Source organism: Falco punctatus (assembly GCF_963210335.1).
Source record: "Falco punctatus genome assembly, chromosome: 5".
NCBI lineage: Eukaryota > Metazoa > Chordata > Aves > Falconiformes > Falconidae > Falco > Falco punctatus.
The window spans coordinates 52,998,027-53,023,696 of NC_137584.1; the positions used below are offsets into that span (position 1 = coordinate 52,998,027).

Sequence of the window (25,670 nt, forward strand, 5' to 3'; positions counted from 1 at the left end):
GGGACCCAATCCTTATGGCCACATCCCTCTCCCACATGCTGCCTCCCCTTACCAGGATACTGTACAAGCAGCAGCTTGCCTGCATGTACCTATTCTCTGTCTATGGATTCTGTTCAAAGCTTGAACAGTTCCACAGGAATGTCTTGCAATTCCTAGATCAGACCATAGCAACTATTTCAAACACTTTTGGAAAGTAGATGGCTTTTTTTCCTTGACATGTAAAAGCTACTTTAAAAATGCTTAAGTTCATTGGACAAAGCCAAAGAAAGTATCATCTGGCTAGACAACAAATATATCATTAAGAACGTAAGCAAAGGTTAATGACCAGAATGGTACTTAATTTGACTATAAATTAATAGCTTGTCCATTATGAATAAAATACAGTGCATGCATGGAGGAGGAGAAGCAGTTCAAATCTCAAGTCATAACTCCTTATAAAGCACACAATGAAAATCACAAATCATACAAATGCACGTAGAACAACAATGAACAGGGATCACTATCAGGTCTCGATAGAGAGAAGACATGAAGGAAGCTACACACGGGGATAAGCAACAGAAAATTCAAGCAAATAGTCTGTGTTGAATTGATCTAGAAGCTAGGGAAAGGTTGCAAGTGCGCATACCGGAAGCAACCATTCAGTAAGAGTTCATAGAATCACGGAACGGTTTGGGTTGGAAAGGGACCTTGAAGAACATCTAGTTCCAACCCCCCACCATAGGCAGGGACACTTTCCACTAGACCAGGTTGCTCAAAGCCCCTTCAGCCTGGCCTTGAACACTTCCAGGGATGGGGCACCCACAGCTTCTTTGGGAAACCCCTTTGAGAGCCTCACCAGCCTCACAGTGAAGAACTTCTTCCTTATAGCTAATCTAAACCTCCCTTTTTCAGCTTAAAGCCGTTCCCCCTTGTCCTATCCCTACATACATGTCCTTGTGAAAGGTCCCTCCCCAGCTTTCCTGTAGCCCCCCTTTAGGCACGGGCAGGCTGCTATAAGGTCCCCCCAGAGCCTTCTCTTCTCCAGGCTGAACAACACCAACTCTCTCAGCCTGTCTTCATAGGAGAGGGGCTACAGCCCTCTGATCATCTTTGCAGCCTTCCTCTGGACTGCCTCCAGCAGGTCCATGTCCTCCTTACACTGGGGTCCCCAGAGCTGGACGCAGCACTCCAGGTGGGGTCTCACGAGAGTGGACTAGAGGGGGAGAATCGCCTCCCTTGGTCTGCTGGCCACACTCCTGTTGATGCAGCCCAGCACATGTTTGGCTTCCTGGGCTGCAAGCACACGTTGCCAGGTCATGCTGAGCTTCTCACCAACCAACACCCTTAAGCCTTTCTCCTCAGGGCTGCTCTCAATCCTTTCTCTACCCAGTCTGTAATTGTGCTTCGGATTGCCCTGACCCACTACTCACGTCACCAACAAAGACATTAAACAGCGCTGGTCCCAATAATAACCCCCGAGGAATGCCACTTGACACTCATCTCCACTCGAACATCAAGCCGTTGACTGCAACTCTTTGATGCGACCATCCAGACAATTCCTTATCCACCAAGTGGTCCATCCATCTCATCCATGTCTTTCCAGTTTAAAGACAAGGATGTTGTGCAGGACAGCGTCAGATATATTGCACAGGTCCAGATAGATGGTATCAGCTGCTCTTCCCTTATCCACCAACATACACTGTAACCCCGTCGTAGAAGGCCACCAAATTTGTCAGGACCGATTTGCCCTTAGTGAAGCCATGCTGGTTGTCACAAGTCACTTCCCTATTTTTGATGTGTCTTAGCATAGTTTCCAGGAGGATCTACTTCATGATCTTGCTGGGCACAGAGGTAAGGTTGACTTGCCTGTGGTTCCCCAGGTCCTCCTTCTTTCCGTTTTTAAAAACGGAGGTTACATTTTCCCTGTGTTCTGTAGTTACAGTTTAATTCTATCAGAAGTTTTTCAATTTATTTTAAAAATCAGAATGTTTACAGTTTGCATTGCTGTGATATCCAACTTTCACAATACATTAAATCAAGTCAGTAGAAAAAAACAGAGGAATATTATATCTGTTGCAGATGCCAAGCTTCTGTCTGGAAAGCACATTGGCATGCAGTGTGCATGGATATGCACCCCAGATTTACAGATTTTGTGCATTAAGTCCAACATTGGACTTGTAGAATTTCTGTGTGGAAAAAAATACTTGGATGCATGAATGCCCTAATGTAGATGGGTATGTACACCATTATTTTACTTTTTCCAACATACAAGTGTATGTGCAGCTGTTCGCTTTCCTTTCATTATCTATCATCAATGAGCAGTTACTTGTTCCAAGAAGGGTACTCCATACATTGCAGCTACAAAAGAATGTCCACATAGCAGCAACTCCCAAGTTTGACAGGTAAATCATACCAAAAAAAAAAAAAGTCATATCTAGCCAGTCAGTCAGAAACACCATCCACTGAGCCCCATTCTGTAACACACAGGGTGCTTCGCAACGGATTTATGATCAAGATGTGATCACATCCTCAATACAAAAGGAAGACAAATCTTACTGACTCATTCAGATCCATGGCAAAACCCACACCAGCTTCATGGAAAGCTGAACTGGGCTCAGAGTCTGCAGTGATATAGCACAGTAAGGCCCCAATGTACTACACTATGCTTGCTGCTTCCTCTGGACCTAATTCAGCCAGAATTGTAGCTATGCACTCACCTGGGACAAAGTTTTAGTTCCCAGCAACTGGCCTTTAAGCTGTTCTTGCCCTGCCTTGATGAAAAATAACCTGAACCTTAAGAATTTTTTTTACAGCCTTACAAATTTCCCTATGTGGTTCACAGCACAGCCTCGTGAACAATTACCGCAGCACCTCTGAGGTAACAGAATGAAAGGAACAAGCAACCAGGCAGAAAACTCTTCAAGTTAGCATTTGGCTAGAATGGTTTCATATGCATTAAGCTAAGTATTTTGCCAAATTTACACCTTTCTCCTGTGTCTTTTATGAGTAGCAGAAATTATGATGGTCTTATTTGCTTTGTCCAATCAGAATTTCAATGCAGATGTTACAAGTCATTTTTATTTGGGGTAAAAAGATTATTTCACTGTGAATTAGAAAGGAATCTAGATGCAAATGATATCTGTGGCACTTTCAGTAGTGCACTAGTTATAGTTAACTTGGTGACAGTAATTTCTGTGTGAAAACCACAGGCTTTCTTGTTTTAAAGCAAATAATTACTTCAGTTTTTCTGCCTTCCTTGCCTGAAAAAACACTTCATACTACAAACAACAATCCTCTGTTTACAAACCAGAAATGATTGCAGCAACAGAAGCAGAGGAGAATCCTAGAACCACCAGAACATAAGTAAGTGTCCGTGATAAAACAGGTTCCATTCATTCCTGTCAACAGCTGAGGGGTTTAGAATTCTAACTACATATTAAGCCTCTTCTAGTACTCCAAATATTATAACAAACCAGGCCTAGGTATCATGTGTGACACTACCAATGTTTAACTTGGATATAGAAAGCTCTGTATCTCAGATCATTCTAGGCCCTTCTCTATTAACTCTTCCTTCCGAAACAAAACTACCTCATTTTCCCTGAGCTCACTGTGGCTTCCAGCTATCTGATTTTGCAATTCTGTCTGTCCTGCCCTCCTCTCCCACCCAATGCAAGTAACTGATTTATAAATAAAAATGGACATGAAGCGAGGTTTATTTAATAAGCATTCATCCAGACTCACTTCCAGAAGCTTTCTGCAATCTGGTGACTCTTATTCAGGATCTGAGTCCTGCAGTCCAGCCATGACCCCAATGGCTATAAATAGGCAAGTGAAAAGTAAATTCACCCCAGCCCTTACCTGACCACGGTTGTGAAGACTTAAATCCAGTCCACATGTAAATTCAGTATGATGCTCGACTGTTTCCAGCAAAGGGTTAGGCTTGGAAAAATCCCAGAATCTATAGAGAGAAGGAAGGAGGGAGGGAGGGAGGGAGAGAGAGAAGGGGGTGTGGGGGTGGCGAATCAAACAAACCACAATTAAAGTAATTGAAAGGCCATTTCAAAAATATAATGCAAGATATTGACAAATCTGTTGCTGCCAGGGTATTTAAAAAAGCAAACTCATCCACTTAGGAAACATAACAAATCATATTCCTGCAAAGCCATCTGCTGATTTGCATAAATTAAACCCCACTGGGCAAAATGATCTTTGTCTCCTGTTGCAGAAACTGAGATCAAAGTTGGCACCAAAGAGGTGCCATTGGGACATTATTAAAACAGAACAAAATGTAGGCTAGAATACTCTTGTTATATTTCTTGATGGGTGAGGAATTTTATGCCTGAAAAACTTTAGCAAAATTTATATTTTTCTCTGGTTTTGGTATTGTTCACCACAAGGTCTTTATCTACTGCAAATTACACATCCATTTAGAGATATTGGTCATTCCCAGTCTCTAATTTGAGATTGTGTTCCTGTAGAATAGAATTTAATATTACAATTTAATAATAAATTTGTACTAAAAAGATCAGTTGCATTACACGGTTAATTCCACTAATTTATATTTCAAAAAACAATTTTTTTTTTGAGCCTTGTTGATATAAATGCTTAGAAAATAGACTTCTGAAGTGCTCTACTTCTCTCAGCTGCTGCACCATTAGATGCAATGTCCATCAATGCTGTTAACAGCAAGGATAAGAGAAGTATAAGGGAAGATGGGATGAAAGTACAGGTACAAGAAATCTCAGTCCTGAAAAAAGAGTTCAGGAATAGAACTTTCAGATAGTAACACACTGACAAGACACCACACGATGGCACAAAAGAAAGATTTGGTTTTCTTTTTTGCATTGTATGTACTGCTTAGAAAAGTCCACAGGCTGCAAAGCACAGCACATTTTATGGGCTGGCAGCTGTAATCGAATTTTCTACAGCTCAGACTTCTCCATAGCGCTCAATCATATGCTTTACTTTTGTAACAACCACAGAGGTGTCTCTGCCTTGCTCCTATTGGGGAAAGTGACAATACCTAATAAGAACACTTCATTATCAGACCAACTAAACTGAAAGCACTGTGTGTTCAAACCAATTCAGGTAAAATAGCAAACATTGGAGCCAGCAGGGTCAGTTTGTTTAACATGTAGATGTTATTTCCTTCATAAAGGAGCAGAGTGGTATCAGCACAATGGCTACGCTATAGCAACAACCCTCTTAACTTTTTCCTAGTAGCTGAGATCTAAGATAAACAACCTAGTTTGCAGGAGAGAAGAGCAAAAGACCATTTCAGCATTTTCATCCTCTCACATTTGTTCATAAGAAGATAAGGAAACAAATCTTTGTTGTTTCTATGTAATAGTGGTAGCCTTCCTTACCATGTTAGTTGTCTACTAACTCTTGAAAGACAGATGCTCACAACTGAAAACTAAGATTAAAGGAGACAAGTTCAGATCTACAAAAACTTAGAAAAAATTTTCTGATAAATTTTAAAAATAGAAGGACAATTTGGTGTTTGTTGTATTGAGTCATGCTTGCAAAAAGTCAGGAGTATAGTTTGAGTACTTCAACTTAGTTTAAGTTCCACAGGCTGTCTGGGACTTGTGGGTTTTTGACATAAAAATAACTACTACTGAAAGTCAAAAAAAAAAAAAAAAAGTACAGTTTCAGGACTGACAACCACTGATGACAAATCAATGATGGCTCCTGTAACAAATTTGCAGTCCAAAGTGAAAAACACTATCTACAGCCCAGCTTCCAAAACTAGCATGGTGACAACAATATTTTCCTCAGAGTGAACTTCCATCGCATTCTGAAGACTGAAAGTGCAATGCAGGTTTTCTAAGACGGTGTTTACCCCATCACGATAGCTGTACAGAAAAATGAAGATGCATTCACAGCAAATAGTTGTGCTTGCATTATTTGAATTGGTTGGGAGCATGAACTTCAGCAGTGGGCCAGACAACTGCATATGCTTTTAGGGTCTATTACAGGGTTTGTACAGCCTGTATAATCACAGGTGTGCCACTCAGATGGAACGGCCATTTTTACCTATATTATGTACATTAAAACTAGAGCTCACAGTGGCAGTCACACGTGCACTGACTGTATACACCCTGTAACCTAAACAAATGCATTTTCTTAAACTTTTTCTCACTGGAACTGTTAAAAGTGTATTTTTTCCCTGATTTCTTGATAGTTTCTTGTTTGTTTTACACATACTTCACAGGCAATTCATAAGCTGCACATATATCACAAATGGACTGCTTATTCTAAACAAGCCATTACGTGAAAAGAAAGTCTGCCATCCTGTGGATTTTGTACTTTGTACCACCCATAGCAATACCACGGAGGTCTGTCTTGCTACATACATCTTCTGTGCTCTACTACCAAAACACTTTTACCAGCCCTCAAAATAGTTTCTCCTGCCATGTCCTCCTCCCCACTCTACCCCTGCCTCTTGCCCTTGTGCCTCTACCAGTGGCTGGGAAAACGAGGCAGCAAGTACCATTTCAGGTTCCAGTGTCTGTACAAGGTAGGACAATCCATGCGTTGTGGCAGCCTGTTGCTGCATGCTGAGGAGCCAGCAGATCAGCAAGCAGATTAGGCAGGTGGTGAACTCATGCTATGTCTTTTGCCTTCCTTAAGGCAATAGTTTGGATTTCCCTCTCTTGTACGCTCATGAGTTTCCATTAAGTTGGTACAAGCTTCGTAAATTTAGACTACAACTTTCCTGTCAAATCTAATTAAGTTTTCAACAGGTTCAAAAGTTACTTCAGGAAATGATTCAGGGAAAACACACTGATGGAAGCACAAGCACCACAACTCCTCAAGTCCATTTCCTTCTGAGTAACAACAACAACAACAACAAATTACGTATGAAAGCTTTACTACTGCTCTTAGGTTTCAAATAGAAGATGTCTCCATACGTTATATATTTAGGTGGGTGTGAATCAACTATTTAGAGGCTGATTTGCATAAAAGCCCACTCAATGCTACCATGTACATGCAACTGCATCAGGCAGAAGTCACAGTAGCATATGGATGTATATAACCAAGAAGTTTTTAAGAATGCCACAGAACTCAGTGTTAGTCTACTACCTGTGTATCGCACCATTCATTCTCCTGCTTCCATTCTTTAATCCCTGTGCAAAGATAGTTACCTGTAAACATTCTTCCTGCAAACCAGAAAAATTTATGCCTGAGCAGAACTTAGTGTTGAGCTACCCTTGGATACAGGCCAATCAGGGCAATGTTGTTACTTCAGGCATTAACTGAGGACATCTAACTATTTCCACAATAATATCCTTAAGACATTATTTCATTACAGTTCCAGTAAACTATCAACATTATGAAGCAGCTCAGGTATAGATGAAAGCCTTTATTCAAAGTACTATCTTTCATAAGCATCAAAGAAAAGAGGAAGAACTGCTTGAAAGCCAAATCAAATGGAAGAGGATCCAGAAAAGTAATTCTGAAATAGGTTTTACTTTTGAGTTTGTTCCAGTAGCATAATTCTTCCCTAAGGACTGAACTTATATGATTAATTTTGAAGCAATTCTTGCTGAAATGCTAACTTCTTAGTTTACTTCCTATGTACTGTATGGGAAAACAAAGCACACCACTTACACACTTAAGACCCTACTCTAATAGAGAACTGCATAGGCACCACTGCTTTTTCTTATTGCACATAAGCTGATGTCCTGACAATGAAATCCCATACAAACATTCTTCTATAAGGTAAAATGGCAGATTGCAAGTTATGTTTGTTTCAGTTCTTCTTTTATGAACAAGTTACTAGCTTTTATCATATCCTTTCTGCTTCTGAAGATCTAAAACTTTACAAAACTTACCAGTAACTTTAACCCTTCCCTCAAAACAATGATTTAAGAACAACTCTCATCATCATCATCATGTGCCCATATCCAACCCAAGAATGTATTTCTATCATTACCCTGTTCAGGCATCAATCAAAAATCCTAAACCAGAAACAGAGTGCCCTGAAAAATGGAGCATGCTCACAAAATGAAGGTATTTCTTGTCACTAAAAAGTTCAATCTGATTTAAGAAATGCAAATGAGAAACTCAACTTAGGCAAGTACTTGCCTTCTCTAGTACTTTTAGCTTAAATCAAATCAAGGTGCAGCCCAAGATATAGCATCATGTGCTACTCTAACCTGGAAAGATAAAGACATGAGCTTACCAATGGACTGGCTGGTATACAACAGTAACAACTTCACTGCTGCTGATACACAGCAATTTAAGTGTAGTTATGAAAGTGAAGTTATCCAGCTTACTCTTTGTTCCCTGATTTCTCTCCAAAACATGAATTCACTAGAAGGGGACACAAATCCCTAACTTAGAAACACATATGGTCTCATCAGAGCTTCTAAATATTCCCCATCCTTTAGGATCATAATTCTAGGCTGAAGCTTCAGTTCACTTTGACATGTCCCACTCTTCATTGAGAAAGGTCAGTTGGCTAAAAATGGGTAAATCAGATGCCTGAGAAATACAGAAGTGGTTGCCACTAACATACAGATAATACTGTAGGTATGTGTAGTCTTCTCAATACTTGTTTCCTCATCTGTCCACAAAGAAACCTAACTTTGCCTTCCAGACAGACAGGATACCTTTTGTAGAGAAAGGTTTAAAGGTATTTGTATGCCAAACAGAATTAATAGATAACTTCACAATCAAAAAGTAAAAAGGGTTACTCAGAAGAAAAAAGATGCACTTTGCGTAAGAATAAATATTCAGATGCTGCCACAGTTAAATATTCAAGTATAAATACTTGAAGGTTTTAGTTACAAATATTTAACATTTATATAGACCTGTTTATTAAGATAAATGAAAAAATACAAATATCCCTTTGCTGTATTCTTCAACAACATTATAGCATTATTCATAGCACCAGAAAATTTGTTTTCATAGATAAAAGGTATTAATCTATTTATGAGGTTGTATCATTTGATGAGTAGCTCCTGCAGCCAACACCTTCCTCACTTTAAGAGAAATTCCTTCTCATAATACTTATTTCACAGAAAACTAGTATGTACAGGCAGGAAAATGCCAGTGAATTAAAAAAATACAATAACTTGGACATTTGTTTATATGTCAAAATATTTACCATTAAATTGTTATTCTTGTTTTAATCCAAAAAGAAAATATGCAAGAGAACAGAAATGCTTTATGCTGGTCTGTGAGTGTCTTTGACTAGCTCTATAATTGCAAAAACCAGTTAAATCATAATTAAAAAATACAATCAGTTTTGAATTTTGTTAGTTTCATCAGATGTAACGCCCAAAGCTTTGACTATTACTAGCAACCCTGCTACCAAGAAGGTTTTTTATAACGATGCAGGAACTATTATCAGCTGAGACTTCAAATTAATAGATTCTTCTACTCCAGAGTTTTCAGTTTCACACTGGAAACCACCTGTGACAAGCATTTTGTTCAGCGGGAAAACATTTTCCAGGTGGAAAGAAAAGAAAAAAAAAGAAAAAAGAGAGCAAATGAGAAAACACTACTCATCTTTTCACCTTTAAGAAAAAAGAAAAAAGACAATGATCATTAATTGAAGTGAAGAATAGTTTCTTTTATGAGCAGCATTATTGCAGTAGTTCTCAAGATTTCTTTGTGATCCAGGTTACTGAACCGTACATAGTGATGGAGAGCTGGAGATAGTGGATTACCTTAAAGAATCTTGCAGACATGATGTCCAGTATAGTACAACTTTCAACAAAAATCCCCTTTTGGCCTCAGAGGCAAGCTTCTGTGAATACATTTCAAGATCTGGCCTGATACCAGCTTAATGAAGTTCTATAATTTATCAGATCTTCTGTTTAGACGTTGGTGAGCCCTGTCTGTGCCTAATGCACCAAGATTTTTTTTTTATACTGAAGAGAGTCTAAAAATATAAAATAGTGATTCCAGTAAGAGATGACACTGATGTTCTTTCAAACTGAATTTTGATGGAGATAACATTTAAGAACATGCACACAGACCTAAATAAGTCCTGGAAATGTTACAGTACTTTGTGCATTTCCTGGCATTTTAACAATTAATTTGTGTTAAAACTGCTCTTTAATTAACCTACATTTTTCCTGAACTCTCTCAAAGAGTAAGGAAATGGTATAGAAAAAAAAATTCTCAATGATGCATTTACTAGACAGGGGTTAAATCCAAATCACTATACTCAATTATGTAAAAACTTGAGTTCAAATCTACACTCTCTTTTTATTAGCCCCCACTATGAACTTGGCATTTGAACTAGTTTTCAGTAGCTTGGCTATAGTGCACACATGCAATCATACTGTTTGCAAAGGATGAAGCTAAGCATTAACTTTGCTTTCAACCTACTATTTTTTGGGTTTAGATATCCAGTTACAATTATGTGCCAAGCTAGCTGTTCTACCCGAAACAAAAACCCTGCCTCTTCCATAGGAGTTTGGTAATCTTATCTAAGGTTTGCATTTGTTTGGTTAAACTATAAATCTTCAGTAACATTTAAGATTACAGAGCTTAAACAGTAAGTTATGCCGTACCTAGTTATCTACTCTATGTTAATGCTTACAGACAATTCAGAGCTTGAAACAGAAATGTTAAAGAAAAAAAGAACAATATCATAACTAAACTGCTATTAAAACAACACTGCTTGTATCAATTAATCTGTTTTTAAAGGACTGCCATACCATACTGTTCTATGAATTATTATCAAACGTGGCTAACAAGTTACTGGCCTTGAGTAGATTTAACAAGATCCAAAATGAATATCATGTGCTGGATTCCCTACTTCCACCTTTTATATATGTATCAAGTATTTTTGTTCTTAAGTTGAAATGTATGTGTATATAGTCATGTTCACTTGTCCACATGGTGTGTATATGCATGTACAGACATGACAGCATGTGTGCACATATGTGCATGCGGAGTGTATTGTGCATCCAGTCAATCTCTAAACATTTCTAAGTGAACTTTACTTCTTACTGTGAGCTACATTCCTTCCATGTAAATGACAGTACAGGGTACATGGCAGAGGTACAACATAGTTACTATATTACAGTCTTTAAAAGAGATGTTCCCAAACTGTTGTGGTAACAAGTTTCCTCCATTACACAGAATATTCTGCTTGTGCCACCTTTTTCAAAGTCTTTCACCTGGCCTTCTTTGTTGTTTGTTCACTCATACCAAATGCAGCAACTAGTAGTTTTAGAAAACTGCTAAAAATCTGTATTTCATCTCTTCAAACCTGCCCTCTGTCCCTAGTCACAGAAAAATAAATAAATGCCTAGAGTGGCGTTTTGTGCAAAGGTCCCCAAGCTCTGCCTTTACATACACCCTGATATATGAGCTAGTGCTCATCTTTACTGACAGTTTCCACATATGAAAATGTCAGAGCTGAAATTGCACTAGATTTCAGTACTGCATGAAGTGCATTAGTGCCAAACCTGAAGGACATATAGTTAGTGTCAAAAACAGGAAGAGATGACAACACAATCAAGTCATTTCACCACCTCATCTTCCTAGACTCTCTTTCCTGAGGAGCCTTTATCTACTGCAGCTCTCCAGTCTGGTGAGCAGTTCCACCGCCTCCCTATAATCCCCAACAGGAGAAGCCACAGCTCTGCCAATGCACATGGACTTCTAATTCCACATCTGTCTCCTCTGCTGTACACAGGTGTCAGGCTGATTTCACAGGGAAAGTGCAAATGCCTCTGGCATTATGCTGTACCCCACACCCTTCTCTGATCCCCATGCTTTCACTTTTCTTCAGGTTGTGGTCATTCTGCCCTGACATCTGTCGTTTAAAACACTCCTCACTGGGTTGGCAAGCCCATTGGCAAAGATGCTCTTGCCCTACTTTGTCAGATGGACCTTATGTCTGCCTTGCAGTACCCAATCGCTTAAAAGAGGACCTAGTGGTTGTAAAAGACAAAGCTGTGCTTATGATACCAGCTTTGCAGCCGAGTGTTGCTTTGCTGGAGATGTCCTTTCCTACCTGAACCTTTCTCCTTCACTGTCAGGATCAAGAACACCACCACCTGGGCCCTCAGTGCCATGTAGCCAATCTTGATACATTCGTGGTCACCTCTTTCAGTAACGTGAGAACCCATACAGGTAAGTGGGAAAAGGCAGTGTTCTGAATCTGGACCAACCCTAGCAGTCTCCACAACATCCTGGACCTCAACCCAAGGGAGGCAACAAAACCTTCCAAGACATCAGGCTGGGCTGACAGACAGATACTTCAAGAGGGAATGCACCAGCGGGCAGTCTCCAGTGATGATGGGCATTTTTTCTTTTGGTGCAGACACTCTGGCTCAGCTGACTCTGACACCTCCCCAGACCAAGCCTGTTCTTGCTCACTCATTTCCAGGGCACTAAATCTGTTCTCTAGCTCCAACTTGTGTTGCCAGAAGTCACAAGTTTCCAGCCTTCCCCATCATGGGAATCTTTATCCTTACCCTCTGTTCCTGAAGAATAGTCTCTAACTGTCCCTCCTTCCTTGCACTGTGGGATTTGAGCTCTCACCTTTGAAGGATACCTGTGAAGACCTTGTCAGTCTTGCGTTCCCTATCCTTGATGGTATGCAATCTGTTCATCTCCTCCTGCAGCTCCTTTACCCCAGTACCTCAAAGAGAACACATCTCCCACAGGTGAAGCCACCATCACCCCCAGTCCCAGGAAGAGGCACTAGACGCTCCCTGCAGCCTAAGACCTGGAAGGCAACATCCTCGCCAGTGCTATCATGACTGAGGACTCAAATCTGCCAAGGATAACTGCTCCAGCAACTGTCTCCCTGTGCAACGTCTCCATTGTCACTGTACAGCCTCAAGCAGTCCCACGCCATCTGCAGCAGAGCTTCAGAGCCCCTTTGCACACCTGCGTGTTTCTGTTAGCTGCATTCTGGGAGCTGCGACCAAGAGCTTGGATCAAAACAGAGTATTCCAGCTATACTGCTCTTCTATACAAGAGATTATACAAAATTCCCACAATGCTTAACACACTAACTTCATGATGCAACTTAATATGATGTTATGGCACAAGACTATATAGATTTTTCATTTAGAAACATGTACAGGCACTGAGAGTTAGCAAGATTTCCCTTAGAAAACAGAACATTTCTGTGTCTGTTGTCAGATCACGTAGGACACAACCAGAAGTGTTGGGATGATTTGGGGGAGTGGAATAACTTCACAGTCACTTGTGGGGGAAGAGAGCTTCTCCCATTTGTAAATCTACTGCTTACTATATCCAGTCTATGTTATAAAATTTAAATGTAGATGAAAGAATGTGAATGAAATATTCAGTAATGTGCTTCATAGTTTATTGACATATGACACTGTGGATCTTAGAGAAGTCCTAACATGAAGTTAAACTTCTTTGGGATTTTAATCAGCTTTAAGTCAGTGGTACTATAAAATCCTTAGCAGTATCAGATATACTAGGTAGCCAGGGGAACTTGCAGAAGTACTGTCTAAAGAACTTGAGCATACACACTGTGGAACAATACTCAAGCTTCCTCAGATACTGGTAGGACAAAAACTTTGTTCATAAAAAGCTTAAATAAAAATATGTCAGGGAAACTTACAAAGTTACCCACCTACATTAATATAAGAGGCTATTACCTTCTTAGCAGACACTATCACAGCTGGATGCAACTCCATTCAGCAGAACGATGTGAAAAGGATTACAGAAAGCATCTGTCAGAGCAGATATGATTCAGAAGAGTGACTGAGCTAGCTTTTAAGTGAAGAACCCATGCATTTTCAACATAGCTTACAAAGAGAAAACATCCAATAGCAACATTAACTGCACTTCAGTATGTCCACTCTAGAACTATCTCCCGTTGCAAGCCACATTAAAATATGTTATCTTTCCATTTGTATCCGATTAAAAAAATACCGTACCTCACAGTAAAATCATAGGAGCAAGACGCCAATAAGGTTGCATGGAATGGTGAAAACTGCAAGAAAATGAAACAGAACAGCTTTTAAAGTAAAATCATTGTGAATGTATACAGACTTACAATAAGTAGAAAATTACCAAAGTTTAACTATATTAACTGTTTTGGTACGTACCACATCACAGACTACATCAGCAAATTTCTCCGTTATGCTTCTAATTACAAAGAATGCCCTACGGGATCCTGCTTTGGTTTGATTTCATTACAGCAGTACCAAACAACCCTGCTGTAAAGTTAAGAAGTTTTAGGACAGTCATATAAACAGTCATTAAATTGTGCTTTTGGGTGACAAGTTGAGTATCATCTCATTATATAAATGTTTGAGAAAAGCCATGCGACCAGTTTATTCTTTTCAGAGAGAGAAAATCTGGGCCATACTGAAGAGAATGCAAGGTATATTATTGTCACCAATTCCACATCCTAAGATTTTGAAATTATTTACAGAAATGGGAAAATTGGAGATAAATTGAAAAACTGAAGGCAGCATAACCTCACTTCATAATTTCCCTGCCTCCTGCAGGGCATTTAATGGGACACACTCTTCTATGATCTCTTGCAGACAGGTCTAAACACTGCAAGCAATAAGGATGCAGTTATGTAAAATTGTTCACCTCGGCTCCAGCTTTTTGGCAACCCTCAATTTCTAACCATTTTAAGGTCAGTATTTCTCAGCAGGAAATACACAATTCATTGACATAACTTCAATTTGAAAAGCAGGTCCCCCACATCATGGTTCATAGGTAAGATTCTTCCTGCAAGACTTCCAACACTATTCACTGCTACTACAAAGTCAAAAGTTAAGCCAGAGCTATTGCCACAACTGCCCAAGCTGCCAAGACAGCGGTGTATGTTGTTGCCTGCTGAACCCTGCTGACGGAGTTCTCTTTACTGTAGCAGAACTGAGGGATGTGCATGCTTGAACTTTAACCTCCTCAGATTTCCTATAGTCTTTCTGGAGGGGGGTGTGGAATCTTTCGTATTTTAGTTTGTACTGATCGCCTCTGGTCCTCTCATCAAATATCACTGAGAAGAGTCAAGCTTTGTCTTCTCCGTTTCCCCCAATCATTCATACACAGTGATAAGATCCTCCCTAAGCCTTCTCTTCTCCACACCAAACCCAGCTATCTCAGCCTCTCCTGGTAGGACAGAGGCTCCAGTCTCATAACCTTCTCTGCAGCCCTTTGCTGGATTTACTCCAGTATGTCCATGTCTCCCTTGTATTAGGAAGCCCAGAACTGGACCCAACACTCTGCATGCGGTCTTGCTGGTGTGGTGAGTAGCGGGGAAAGATCACTTCCCTCAACCTGCTGACAATGCTTTTCCTAATGCAGCCCAGGATTATAGAGAATAGAAAAATTAGAGATGCTATCCCTGTGCAGCTTTTCTAGTATCTGTTTATCAACCAGCTGCTATCCATAAACCTGATGACACTGCCTGCCTATGCAACCTCTTCTGCAGAGAGCTAATTCAAGAAGTCTACCATCTGATGTATAAAAGAAGTCCTTCCATCTGTTCGTAAACCCATCTTCTGTAGTTCCATCAAGTTCTATTATCACAGGTTATGGTGAGTAACAATTCTGTGTTCACTTTCTCCATTTTATCAGGAAGATAATGTGCTGTGAATCCCTTAGTGGCAGAGCTGTTTTTTTAAAAGATCCCACTAACTGTCAGAGAGTAAGAATATGACAGTCTGTATTGATTAATACCATATTGATTCATCTGTCTAAATGGCTGTCAAATAGGAGCTGCAAACTTATCTTGTTTAAAAAAGACAAGAAAAAACAAATTTGAACACCACTGCTAAATGTTCTTCTGCTATAAAGAACATTTAAGAGAGCCAGATTAGAGCATGGTCATGCAGGAATTAAATTCGGGGAAAAAAGACTGGACAGCCACCACCAGTGGGGACAGCATACAAAGGTAGCTGAGATAAGGAAGAGCAGGAGCCTCCCAGGCTATCTGGCTGCAAACAGGATTGATGATATGGAACCACTCCCTTTTCTGACAAATTACAACCTAAGCACAGTAACTTCTAAAGTTGTTAGACACACATTAAAAATTCCAAGGGCACGTGAAGCAAAATACTGAGCTGGGATAATTTTTTTCTGCCAGTTCAGCTGTCCTAGAATACATTAATAAACATACCTGTTCTTGAAAGGCTTTAAAATGATCAGGTATATATCTGACTAATATAAAAAAACAGTAAGAACTGAATATATGAAAAAAATGTCATTGTGCCTCTAGAACAAATCCCTGTTGGTGGGTGATCTAGTAGTACACAGATCCAGTATAGCCATCTGTAGACTTTCATGCACAAAGTTTTGAAATTTCTTTGAACATTTTAATGTTTCCTTTGTTTACACAAAAATACATATTCACAATGAGTTCTATACCTTGCCTTATGTGAATATTGACCCTTTGCATAGAAACAAAAAGGCACAGCACCATTTAAAAAATGAATTAGCAAAGGTATTTTCTCTATCTCAAATGCCATATAACATAGCAGAAGTAAACCTCCCAACACTCTCTCAAGCTCTCAAACACTCCTAATGGAAATATATTGACTTTGAAATCTCAGCAATCTGCTAAATATCAAAGTATTCTACAGTGCTGAAATGAAGGTTTCCAAGAACAATCACTACAGCATGTAAAATCTTCAACACCCATTTTATTTTTGCTAGTCATTAGATAAACAAATCTTTCTGGAAAGCGGTAATATTTTATATTAACAATTCAGTGGTGGTCAGCAGGGAATAAAATACAACTTACTTTTACTCTTCTGATAGCATAGGTATGACCAAGCAAGATGAACACTGGTTGACGGATGTTCCGCAAATCCCAGCCTTTCAAGCTACAGTCAACTGCACCAGTTACCAGCAAGTTCTGATGATTTGATAAAACACAGATGTATCAGGAAAATGTAATTATTAAATTGCAATGATGTGCACATTGGCTACAGAAGTTAGATAAATCAAACAATACAGATGAATAAATCATAAATGAGGTCTCCAGTGTGTAAATTCAAGACAACAGAGAAATACAATCTGTTTCTCCACTATGGACTATTCTGTCCACTATACAAAATAAGCAAAACCTCCAATCTACTTGAGCCATCCATCTGTTGGAACAATGCTCTTCTGAAGATGTAGTAATTAGTGAAAGCAACAAAGCAACTAGACATAGTTTTCTAAAGAGAAGATGCATTAATGTTGCAGTAAAAAGACCCACTATTTAATGAGAGTTCTTCAAACAGGAAACCAGTTGGACTAACAGGTTTATACCTCATCATATTTGCACCAGTCACAGCTCAAGATCTCAGCCTGGTGGGCTGGTATCACAAGGTTGACTTTGGGAGCTTTCACATCCCAAACTCTTAAAGTCTGGTCACCTGAAACAAAGAGAAATTGATACAACATTGTTGAATCAATTATGGGATATAGTTAATCCTCTAGTATTTAGTAGGCAACTATTTCTTAGTTTGTATTTCATACAGCTATTACATGATGACACTCATGCCAAATAGAGCTAGCACATTATAGACACAGAGGTTAGATTAATGCAAAAAAGGAATCAGAACTTACTATTGCTGTTTCATTAGAAAAGAAAATAAGAACTACTTCATTTTATTGCTAACACTTCCATTATTTTCTAAACTCTAATTTGATCAAAAGGAGACGGGGTAAAATACTTAACATCTAACTACAGTAGTAATAGCTTAAGGTCCATTAAAAAATGGACTTAGAAGACCAGAATCATAGAAAAACTTTCTCTGCAAGCCAGCTGTGAAAAAGTACCTAGACACATACTTTTGGCACGCAGAAAAGTGAACAGTATTTAAAATGCAATTTATCTCCAGATTCTTTCAATGAAGGGAAAAATGATGATGCATTATCTGTACTCATCATGTGCAAAACCTGCACAGTTACTCTCGTTGAAATACCAGAAGATCAAGTAATTCTGCTGTAACTATTACACATATTAAAGGCAATGTCTGCTTTAACCTCCGAGCCCATACATACACCTGCACATGTGCGTGCGCACACACACAGCTCTTCAGAGAGCAGTGGAGTCCAGATTAGCTTAACAGTTGTGAATCACCTGAGCCTCTCTATCTCCAGCCATAAACTGCCTTCTACCCCTGAAGATCTTTACCATTTGCGTATACCCTTCTTACAAATTCAGTTCTTAATGGCTTACAAAGACATGGAAAACTGCATCAGCTGACAACCATGCTTTTCAATTTTTTTTTTTTAAATTGTGATTCTCTCATTAACCCTGAATATTTAGCTTTGTATCAGCAAAAATGGATTCTCCAGCTCATTTTTTTACAGAGAGAGAAAATTGATTAGAACTCATGATTATGATTGTGTTCATCCAAGAGACAAATTAAATCACTAGAAGCTGTATCCAAACACCCATGATTTCTACAGAAATCATGTATCAGTACTACCTAAATTTAAAAAACACAGTTTTACCTTGCTGCTGAAGAAATCACTGATGTTTCTTTGCCAGAAACACTTCTGGAAATTCTCAGATTGGTTATCATCAATAATTATGATTTTTATGCTGTTTAGATACAAGCATTTTGATGGTTTTAATGCCCATTTGGTCACTGGCCTTAAAATATACAGCTGGGCACACAAAATCATTGGTCTTTTTAAGAAGCTGGCTACAGTTGAAGCAAACCCATCCTTACAGCCACAACAATATTCCTATTGCATTTGCAGAAAGACACAAAATGGTTGCAAAGTCTGAATGCAAAAACAAAGCTAGAGCGAGCTTGGTTCCACTACCAGACACAAGACTAGTGTTATGACTGTGGTGCTACACAGATCACAGGAAGCTCTGCTCTTATGGTTGGCTGGCTTTTCCTCAGACTCCATGATTGTGAGAGATACAGTACTCTTGGTGGATAAATTCCCTACCTGTAAGGTGGGAACAACACATGTTTTCTCACAATTTTAACTCCCCTCATCGATTTTGGTACTATCAAGAGTAAAACTGCTGCTCAGTATATGCACAGCACTCCTGAAAATGACACCCTGCAGTCAGCTGAAGCCCCAGACATCACTAAAGTGCTTATAAAAACAGGCCAACATATGGAGAGGAAGGAACATAACCAGCAGGGTCTTGGCAAGAAAAGGGTAGTATGCTCATCCACCCACCATTAGTCTTGTTATCTGCTTGCCTGCGGAGGACAGATTTCAGTTTGAGTCTTAAGTCTTTCTGAGCTATTATAATGGACTTCTTAAAAAGCTTTTATTTTAATTTCATCAGATAACACAAGATTTGAAGGGGAAACACGTATTTCACTGTAGACAGGACCATTTTTCCTAAGCAAATAAATATATAAATCCAGGTGAACTAGAATGAACTGCTACAGAGATGGGCCACAGTAGCATTATGAGGGCCAAAAACGTTTGGAAAAGTAAGTTACTCAGCCAATAACAATTTCGACACTAAATATACAATTGCTCCAATTATGTCTTTTTTAATAGAAAATGCTGATGCACAAGAAAAAGAATTATTTTCCCTTTTTATTATTATTTTTATTTATTTGAAAATGCTAGACTTAGCTGTCATTAATTCCGGCTGTCACTATTTGTGAAATGTTTTTAATGCAATAACATAACATGCAAGTGAGCCTTTCTGTGAACAGAACAGGCTGAATTAAAGCCAAAGGCAAATCCAATTTGTCCATTTAAGTTAGTTGAAGAATCAGATTAATTAAAAAGAAAAAAAGAGGCTGATAAGCTAAACAAGTGTAATCTTGACACACATTTTAACAAACTTTATTTTTACCTCAAACATCTTTCTATGACCTCACTATATATATTTATATTTCTTTTCAACAAAAATTGCTGTAAAAAATTTTGGAATTTCCATGATTCCTTCAAACCTGCACTTCAAAGGATACATTTCTTCCATATGGCAAAGCAGAAGCAGGATAATAATAATAGAAAGTACAACTAAAGCACACCTAGTACAATCATATTCACTAACAGCTACTGCCAGTTTGCATACCAAAGTAAGCAACCAAAAAAAGTGGCCAACATTTCCCCCACAAAATATTTCTATTTTTGTAAGAAGCAATTTCTCTATGGCAACAGATTTTTGCTGGTCTGTTAGATAATTACGATTCCAGATTTGTTTGTATATTGTACTTGCTTTCTTTCATTTTAATGAATATTTGTGAAATCTTGGACGAATCAATAGAACTACACAATATATACTCATCTATTCAAAATTTTTGAAAGAGATGCTAATCTACAAGTACATCATCCCCGTACATGGGATAAAGACCACTAATGTGAATCACAATGTATGACAGTGAAAAGATACAGTTTATTTAAGATTTAAATTTCATGTAGGTTTTACACTGGTTTTTTAATCACAGATGTATTTTACCCAAATCCATAAATGATAATCTCCTAAGTCCTGTGATAAGGACCACCTAAGCAATCATTGCCAAATAGTGCAGAGGTAAAACATTAACTATAAAAAACAGCTAGGTATTTGGGAGATCATTAAAAACTCAAGAAACCTTAAACACTATCTGAAGGCAAAAAGGATTCTAACCAGGACAGATACAATGTTTTTCAAGAACTAAAGTAAAGTAGTTAGCTCAAAGTTTTACTTCTAAAAAGATCAGATTAATTTTTTTTAGTTCTAAAGCAAGAAATCTTATTTTCTGACACTGTTCTCTTATGAAGAGGAAAAAACCCACCAAAAAACATGTATTTAATTTACTGTAGGAAAAGAATTCAGCATAAGGGACAGAAGTATTAGAATATAAGGTGTAACAACATAAAATGGTTTGGGTTGGAAGGGACCTTGAAGAACATCTAGTTCCAACCCCCTACCATGGGCAGGGACACCTTCCACTAGACCAGGTTGCTCAAAGCCCCATCCAGCCTGGCCTTGGGCACTTCCAGGGATGGGGCACCCACAGCTTCTTTGGGCAACCCCTTCCAGCGCCTCACCAGCCTCACAGTAGAGAATTTCTTCCTTATATCTAATGTAAATCTACCCTCTTTCAGTTACAAGCCATTCCCCCTTATCCTATCATTACATGCCCTTGTAAAAAGTCAATGAAATCTCAATTAAAGTAAGTACTTCTGCAGTGCCATTGAACGATTACAAGTTAACATTATTTGCTTACTTGTATGTATTTTTAAATACTAAACCAGACTAAATTATTTAGCCAGAATGACATAGAAAATGTGGGAGAATAAGAACAGAACCCAAATCTAATGACTCTCAAAACCCATCTTTTTAGGCATGTTAAAACAATCATGCTGTTTCTGTCATAGATACTTGTCCTGGTTCTGGCTGGGAGAAAGTTAATTTTCTTCCTAGTAGCTGGTACAGTGCTGTGTTTCAGATTTAGGATGAGAATAACATTGATAACACACTGGTGCTTTAGTTGTTGCTGAGCAGTGCTTACACTAAGTCAAGGACTTTTCAACTTCTCTTGCTGCCCTGCCAGCAAGCAGGCTGGGGGTGCAAAAGAAGCTGGGAGGGGACACAGCTGGGACAGCTGGCCCCAACTGGCCAAAAGGGTATTCCATACTATATGACGTCATGCTCAGCATATAAAGCTGGGGGAAGGAGGAAGGAAGGATGTTTGGAGTCATGGTGTTTGTCTTCCCAAGCAACTGCTACACGCGACGGAGCCCTGCTGTCCTGGGGATGGCTCAGCACCTGCCTGCCCATGCGAAGTGGTGAGTGAATTCCTTGTTTTGCTTGCTTGCATGTGTGGCTTTTGCTTTACTTATTAAACTGTCTTTATCTCAACCCCTGAGTCTTCTCACTTTTACTCTTCCGATTCTCTCCCCAGTCCCACTGAGGGGGGACTGAGCAAGCGGCTGCGTGGGGCTTAGTTGCCAGCGGGAGTTAAACCACGGCAACAGCAGAAGCGAACCTAGAGCAGGATTAGTAAAGCTCATGAGATTCCACACAAAGCGACAGAAATAGTGACATGAATAGCAGCTTTATTTAAATCATTCAACAGGACTCTACTGAATGCACAAAATCTACTTCCACGTAGCACAACCTAGATAGCAAATAAACATAACTGCCAGTGGAAACATACTTTGCAACTGGTAAGTTTTTGGTCTGATACAAAATGCTGTAAAGCTAAGAAACCAAAGAGCTTTAAGTTATTTCAGAGAAGACCTCAACAGAATCTTTTTTCTGAAAGGAGTAAATCGTTTTAAGAAAATAACAATTAAAAAAAAAAAAATCAGTGAAAACTTCTTTCAGTGTTTTCCAAGATGATTAAACATAAATCTTGGGTCCAAATATTTATTTCAATATTGACTTAACTTATGACTTACTATTAAATGATTTTTCAGCAAATAGCAATATTGGCTAGATACTTAAGTCCAAACCAAATGACCCAGAACCTATTAATTCACTGTAAAAACCTGTGAATGCATTTTCCTTCTTAACACTTAATCATTATTTCACAGTGCAAGATTCTAATATAAAAAGTGCTTTATATTCTAGCATGTGCTGCATACAATACTTTACTATGGTTAGCATATACTATAAATTGAGGGCTAAACTCATTTCCTGAGAAATATTTCAGCTTGCACATCAGAGGATGACTTAGCAAAGCTTACTGAGCACAAGACTTGGATGAATTCTCCACTGTGCTGGTATGTCTTGAAGCAATAGATTGCAAATGAAAATGCCCACCTGACTTCATTACACAGATGTGACACAACAAAGTAAGCAAGTCAATTATATTTTAATACCTTCTAGCATAAACATCAGTTTAGCTAAACTGCAACAAAACACAGTAAGTGTGTATTCAGTTTGCTCTCTAGATACTCAATTTGTACAATGCACTAAATTGAAGCCTCTTACTCTTTTATCCCTTGAGGATTTGTATTCCAAAAATGACCAACTTGTGCAAAGCCTTGAACCTTGTTCATGATGGCGTTTCTTCTAGCACATTCAACAAACAAGCAACCAGCAAAGAACTTGTAAGAAGCAAAGAGTTGGACCCACACCACACAAGCTAATGGAATATGAATCTCTAGTGAAGTGTTTTGGAACCCATGACTGTCATAGAAGAACAGAAAATTATTTCCTGCAGGTTTTTTGGAACCTGAACACACACAAACATCTTTGGATGTATGTTGGATGGATGGAGCTCCACTCCCCAACTGCTCTTTGTTTTGCTCTGTGCTACTTTTGAAGCAGGAATGTAAGCTGAAGCTTTAGAAAGCTGAAGCCAAAGAACAGACAACCCCAGATTCGGTCCAATAACTTACACATGGAAAACACCTCTTTTTTGAGGAGCTGCACTCAAGGCTATTCCAACTAATTCAGTAACCATCCTCTTAGTAAATGTATACCTTCCCCAGCTCATTATTTCATGCCAAATAATTTGTTCATTTTTAGTTTTCTTTCACAATTTGGATCCCAAACACAAAAAGGTGCGCCAAGACTACATGCCAGCCTGATTTATGAAACTACAGCTTGACAACCCCTTAACTACACACATTTGTCACTAAGACCACTAGGCAAGAAGACAAACTTTTTAAAAATCAACTCACTATGTCAGGGCTGGCAATAAAACAGAATATGAGATCAACAACGTTTTTTAATTCTAACCTTAAAGTCTAGCAATGAATGCAAGGGATTACAAAGAGTGGAGGCTGGATTTACAAGTTCGTTTGTAAACCACCAAAGCTACAGTTCCCCAACACTTTTGTCAACATAATAAAAAATTTCCAGAAACGATCACATCTTGTTGTTGTACGAGAAAATTTTTTGCCCTGGGCTTTCAGTCTGAAAAATAAGTCTTTGAGCAAAGAACACAATTAATTGACCTAAATACTGATGAAAACAGACATTATCTCGCCAGATTTAAAAAACACTTTTCCCCCGTATTCATTATTTATTTAAGATGTTATGAAAACTATGCATGTGCCCTAACCAGCCAACTTAAAGAGTGTGGTAATGATTTAAAAATGAATGCGGCATTAAAACTGAGTTCCCGTAGCTCAGATAAAAGTTAGCAGTTATTCTAAATCTGGGCTTTGCCAAATCCAAACCACTCATATTTTTATTTGCCATTGTCATATCTGTATCAAAGAATACTGCAGTTACACAGATTAGGGTAAAATGGTACTCATTAGTTACTTCCCACTGTTAAATTTAAAGGGCAATAAATACAGTTGATATTATAATGGATGCTTTTTATATAAACCACAGGACAAAGTAAGGCCTACTGCTCCACACTCATGGAAAACAATTTCATAGAACTGCTTTATGTTGCCTATATACTAATGTTGTGTGCATGTGGCACTTTATCTGCTTCTCACCAATGTGCTCTCTGGGTTAAAAAAAAAAAAAGAAAGAAAAAAGAGAGACGTTTGGGCAAATGACACAATGACTCATTAAATCCTTTTAGCCATGAAAATGCTGTTAAACATTTATGTCATTGCTTTAACGACATTTTCCACATCACTGTTTTTTCAGTGTAAGGCAGACATTTGCCAGGACTCTGGTTTAGTGCCACATGTACACCTGAACATCCTGCTTATCTTATCAGCTCAGAAATCATTACTGACATCACAACAGCTGTTATTTACACATACAGAATTAACCATTTTTTCTGTTACTATGAACTCCCAATTTCAAACAAAAAAGATAAGCCATTTACTTGCTTTTTGAGAGTACAAATGATTGTACATGAAAACTACAGCATTGTAAGTACCTCACACATGCCTGTAAATGTTAAATGGAAGTGTATTAGATGCTGAATAAAAGCTAATTTAGCTGATGCATCAGACATATTTATCTTCTGTAAGTTAACTGCTTTTTATTGTCCACTACAGACAAACTTCGTTTTCCTGTATGTATTCAGACTGGAGAGTTAATGAAGTAAAAGAAGTACAATTAGTATCAAATCTTTTTTCAACTGCTTTATATTGCAGTCTTAGGTTTCTCATTTTCTTCACTGATATTCTTTTTCTAGTCTCATAATAGTGTAAGAAAGTAACTTTCCAAAAGCAAAGATTTAACCCAATTAGCTTCAGGCAAAAGTTGTCTAGGTACATAATGGTCCTTCTGAGCAGCTGTTTTACTGTGGCTTGCAGTTGTGTTTGGTTTTCTGTTTTCAGTATTCACAAACTAATCAGTTAAGTGGAAATTAAACCTCTGCTAGCATCTATGTGGATTCAAATAAAGGCAGGAAAAGGGCAAGGCTGAAGCATGCATAGCATCCTAAACCTCTGTCTCTCTTGCTTATTTTCTTTGAAATAATACTAATAAAAAAAATAATAAAAACCCCTCATGCATTGCTTCGCTTAAATTTAGGTAAATTGGAAGCATTTCAAGACCAGTATTTTTTTTAATCTATGGTTAACAACATACCTAACTTATTTTACTAACACATGCAAAACTGAAGATGTACAACAAGAAACAGTTCATTTCTGGTCTGAAGTGCTAAGAGTTTATATTATTAAGATATAAATAAGCCCGTGGTTGTGAGTAAGTATGTGTGAGGTGGAATGAAAGAAAGGCGACAGGAGGGGCGAGAAAGAACACACATACACACACACTCTACACGCCTAATGCCACGCAGCCTTCTTCAAGAGAATGTTTCAATACTCTTCAAAAAGCTATTGGTTTAAAAAGTTAAAAAAAACCAAGGGAGATGAAAAGAAGTACAAGAAGTTTCCTTACAGACTCAGTTTCAGTTACTAATTTTCAAGAC

The 25,670-nt window shown here is 38.5% G+C and overlaps 1 protein-coding gene across 4 annotated transcripts in view; it reads right to left on the bottom strand.

Annotated features, from left to right (window-relative positions):
* PEX7 (peroxisomal biogenesis factor 7) overlaps positions 1-25,670 on the bottom strand; it is a 54,354-nt gene that overhangs the window by 9,688 nt on the left and 18,996 nt on the right. For all 4 annotated transcript variants that reach the window (XM_080390186.1, XM_080390187.1, XM_080390185.1 and 1 more), the window contains 4 exons: positions 17,215-17,321; positions 16,703-16,816; positions 13,878-13,933; positions 3,838-3,937 (listed from right to left, as the gene is read on the bottom strand). In XM_080390186.1, the coding sequence (XP_080246312.1) occupies positions 3,838-3,937; positions 13,878-13,933; positions 16,703-16,816; positions 17,215-17,321 (377 nt within the window). The remainder of the gene's footprint in view (positions 1-3,837; positions 3,938-13,877; positions 13,934-16,702; positions 16,817-17,214; positions 17,322-25,670) is intronic.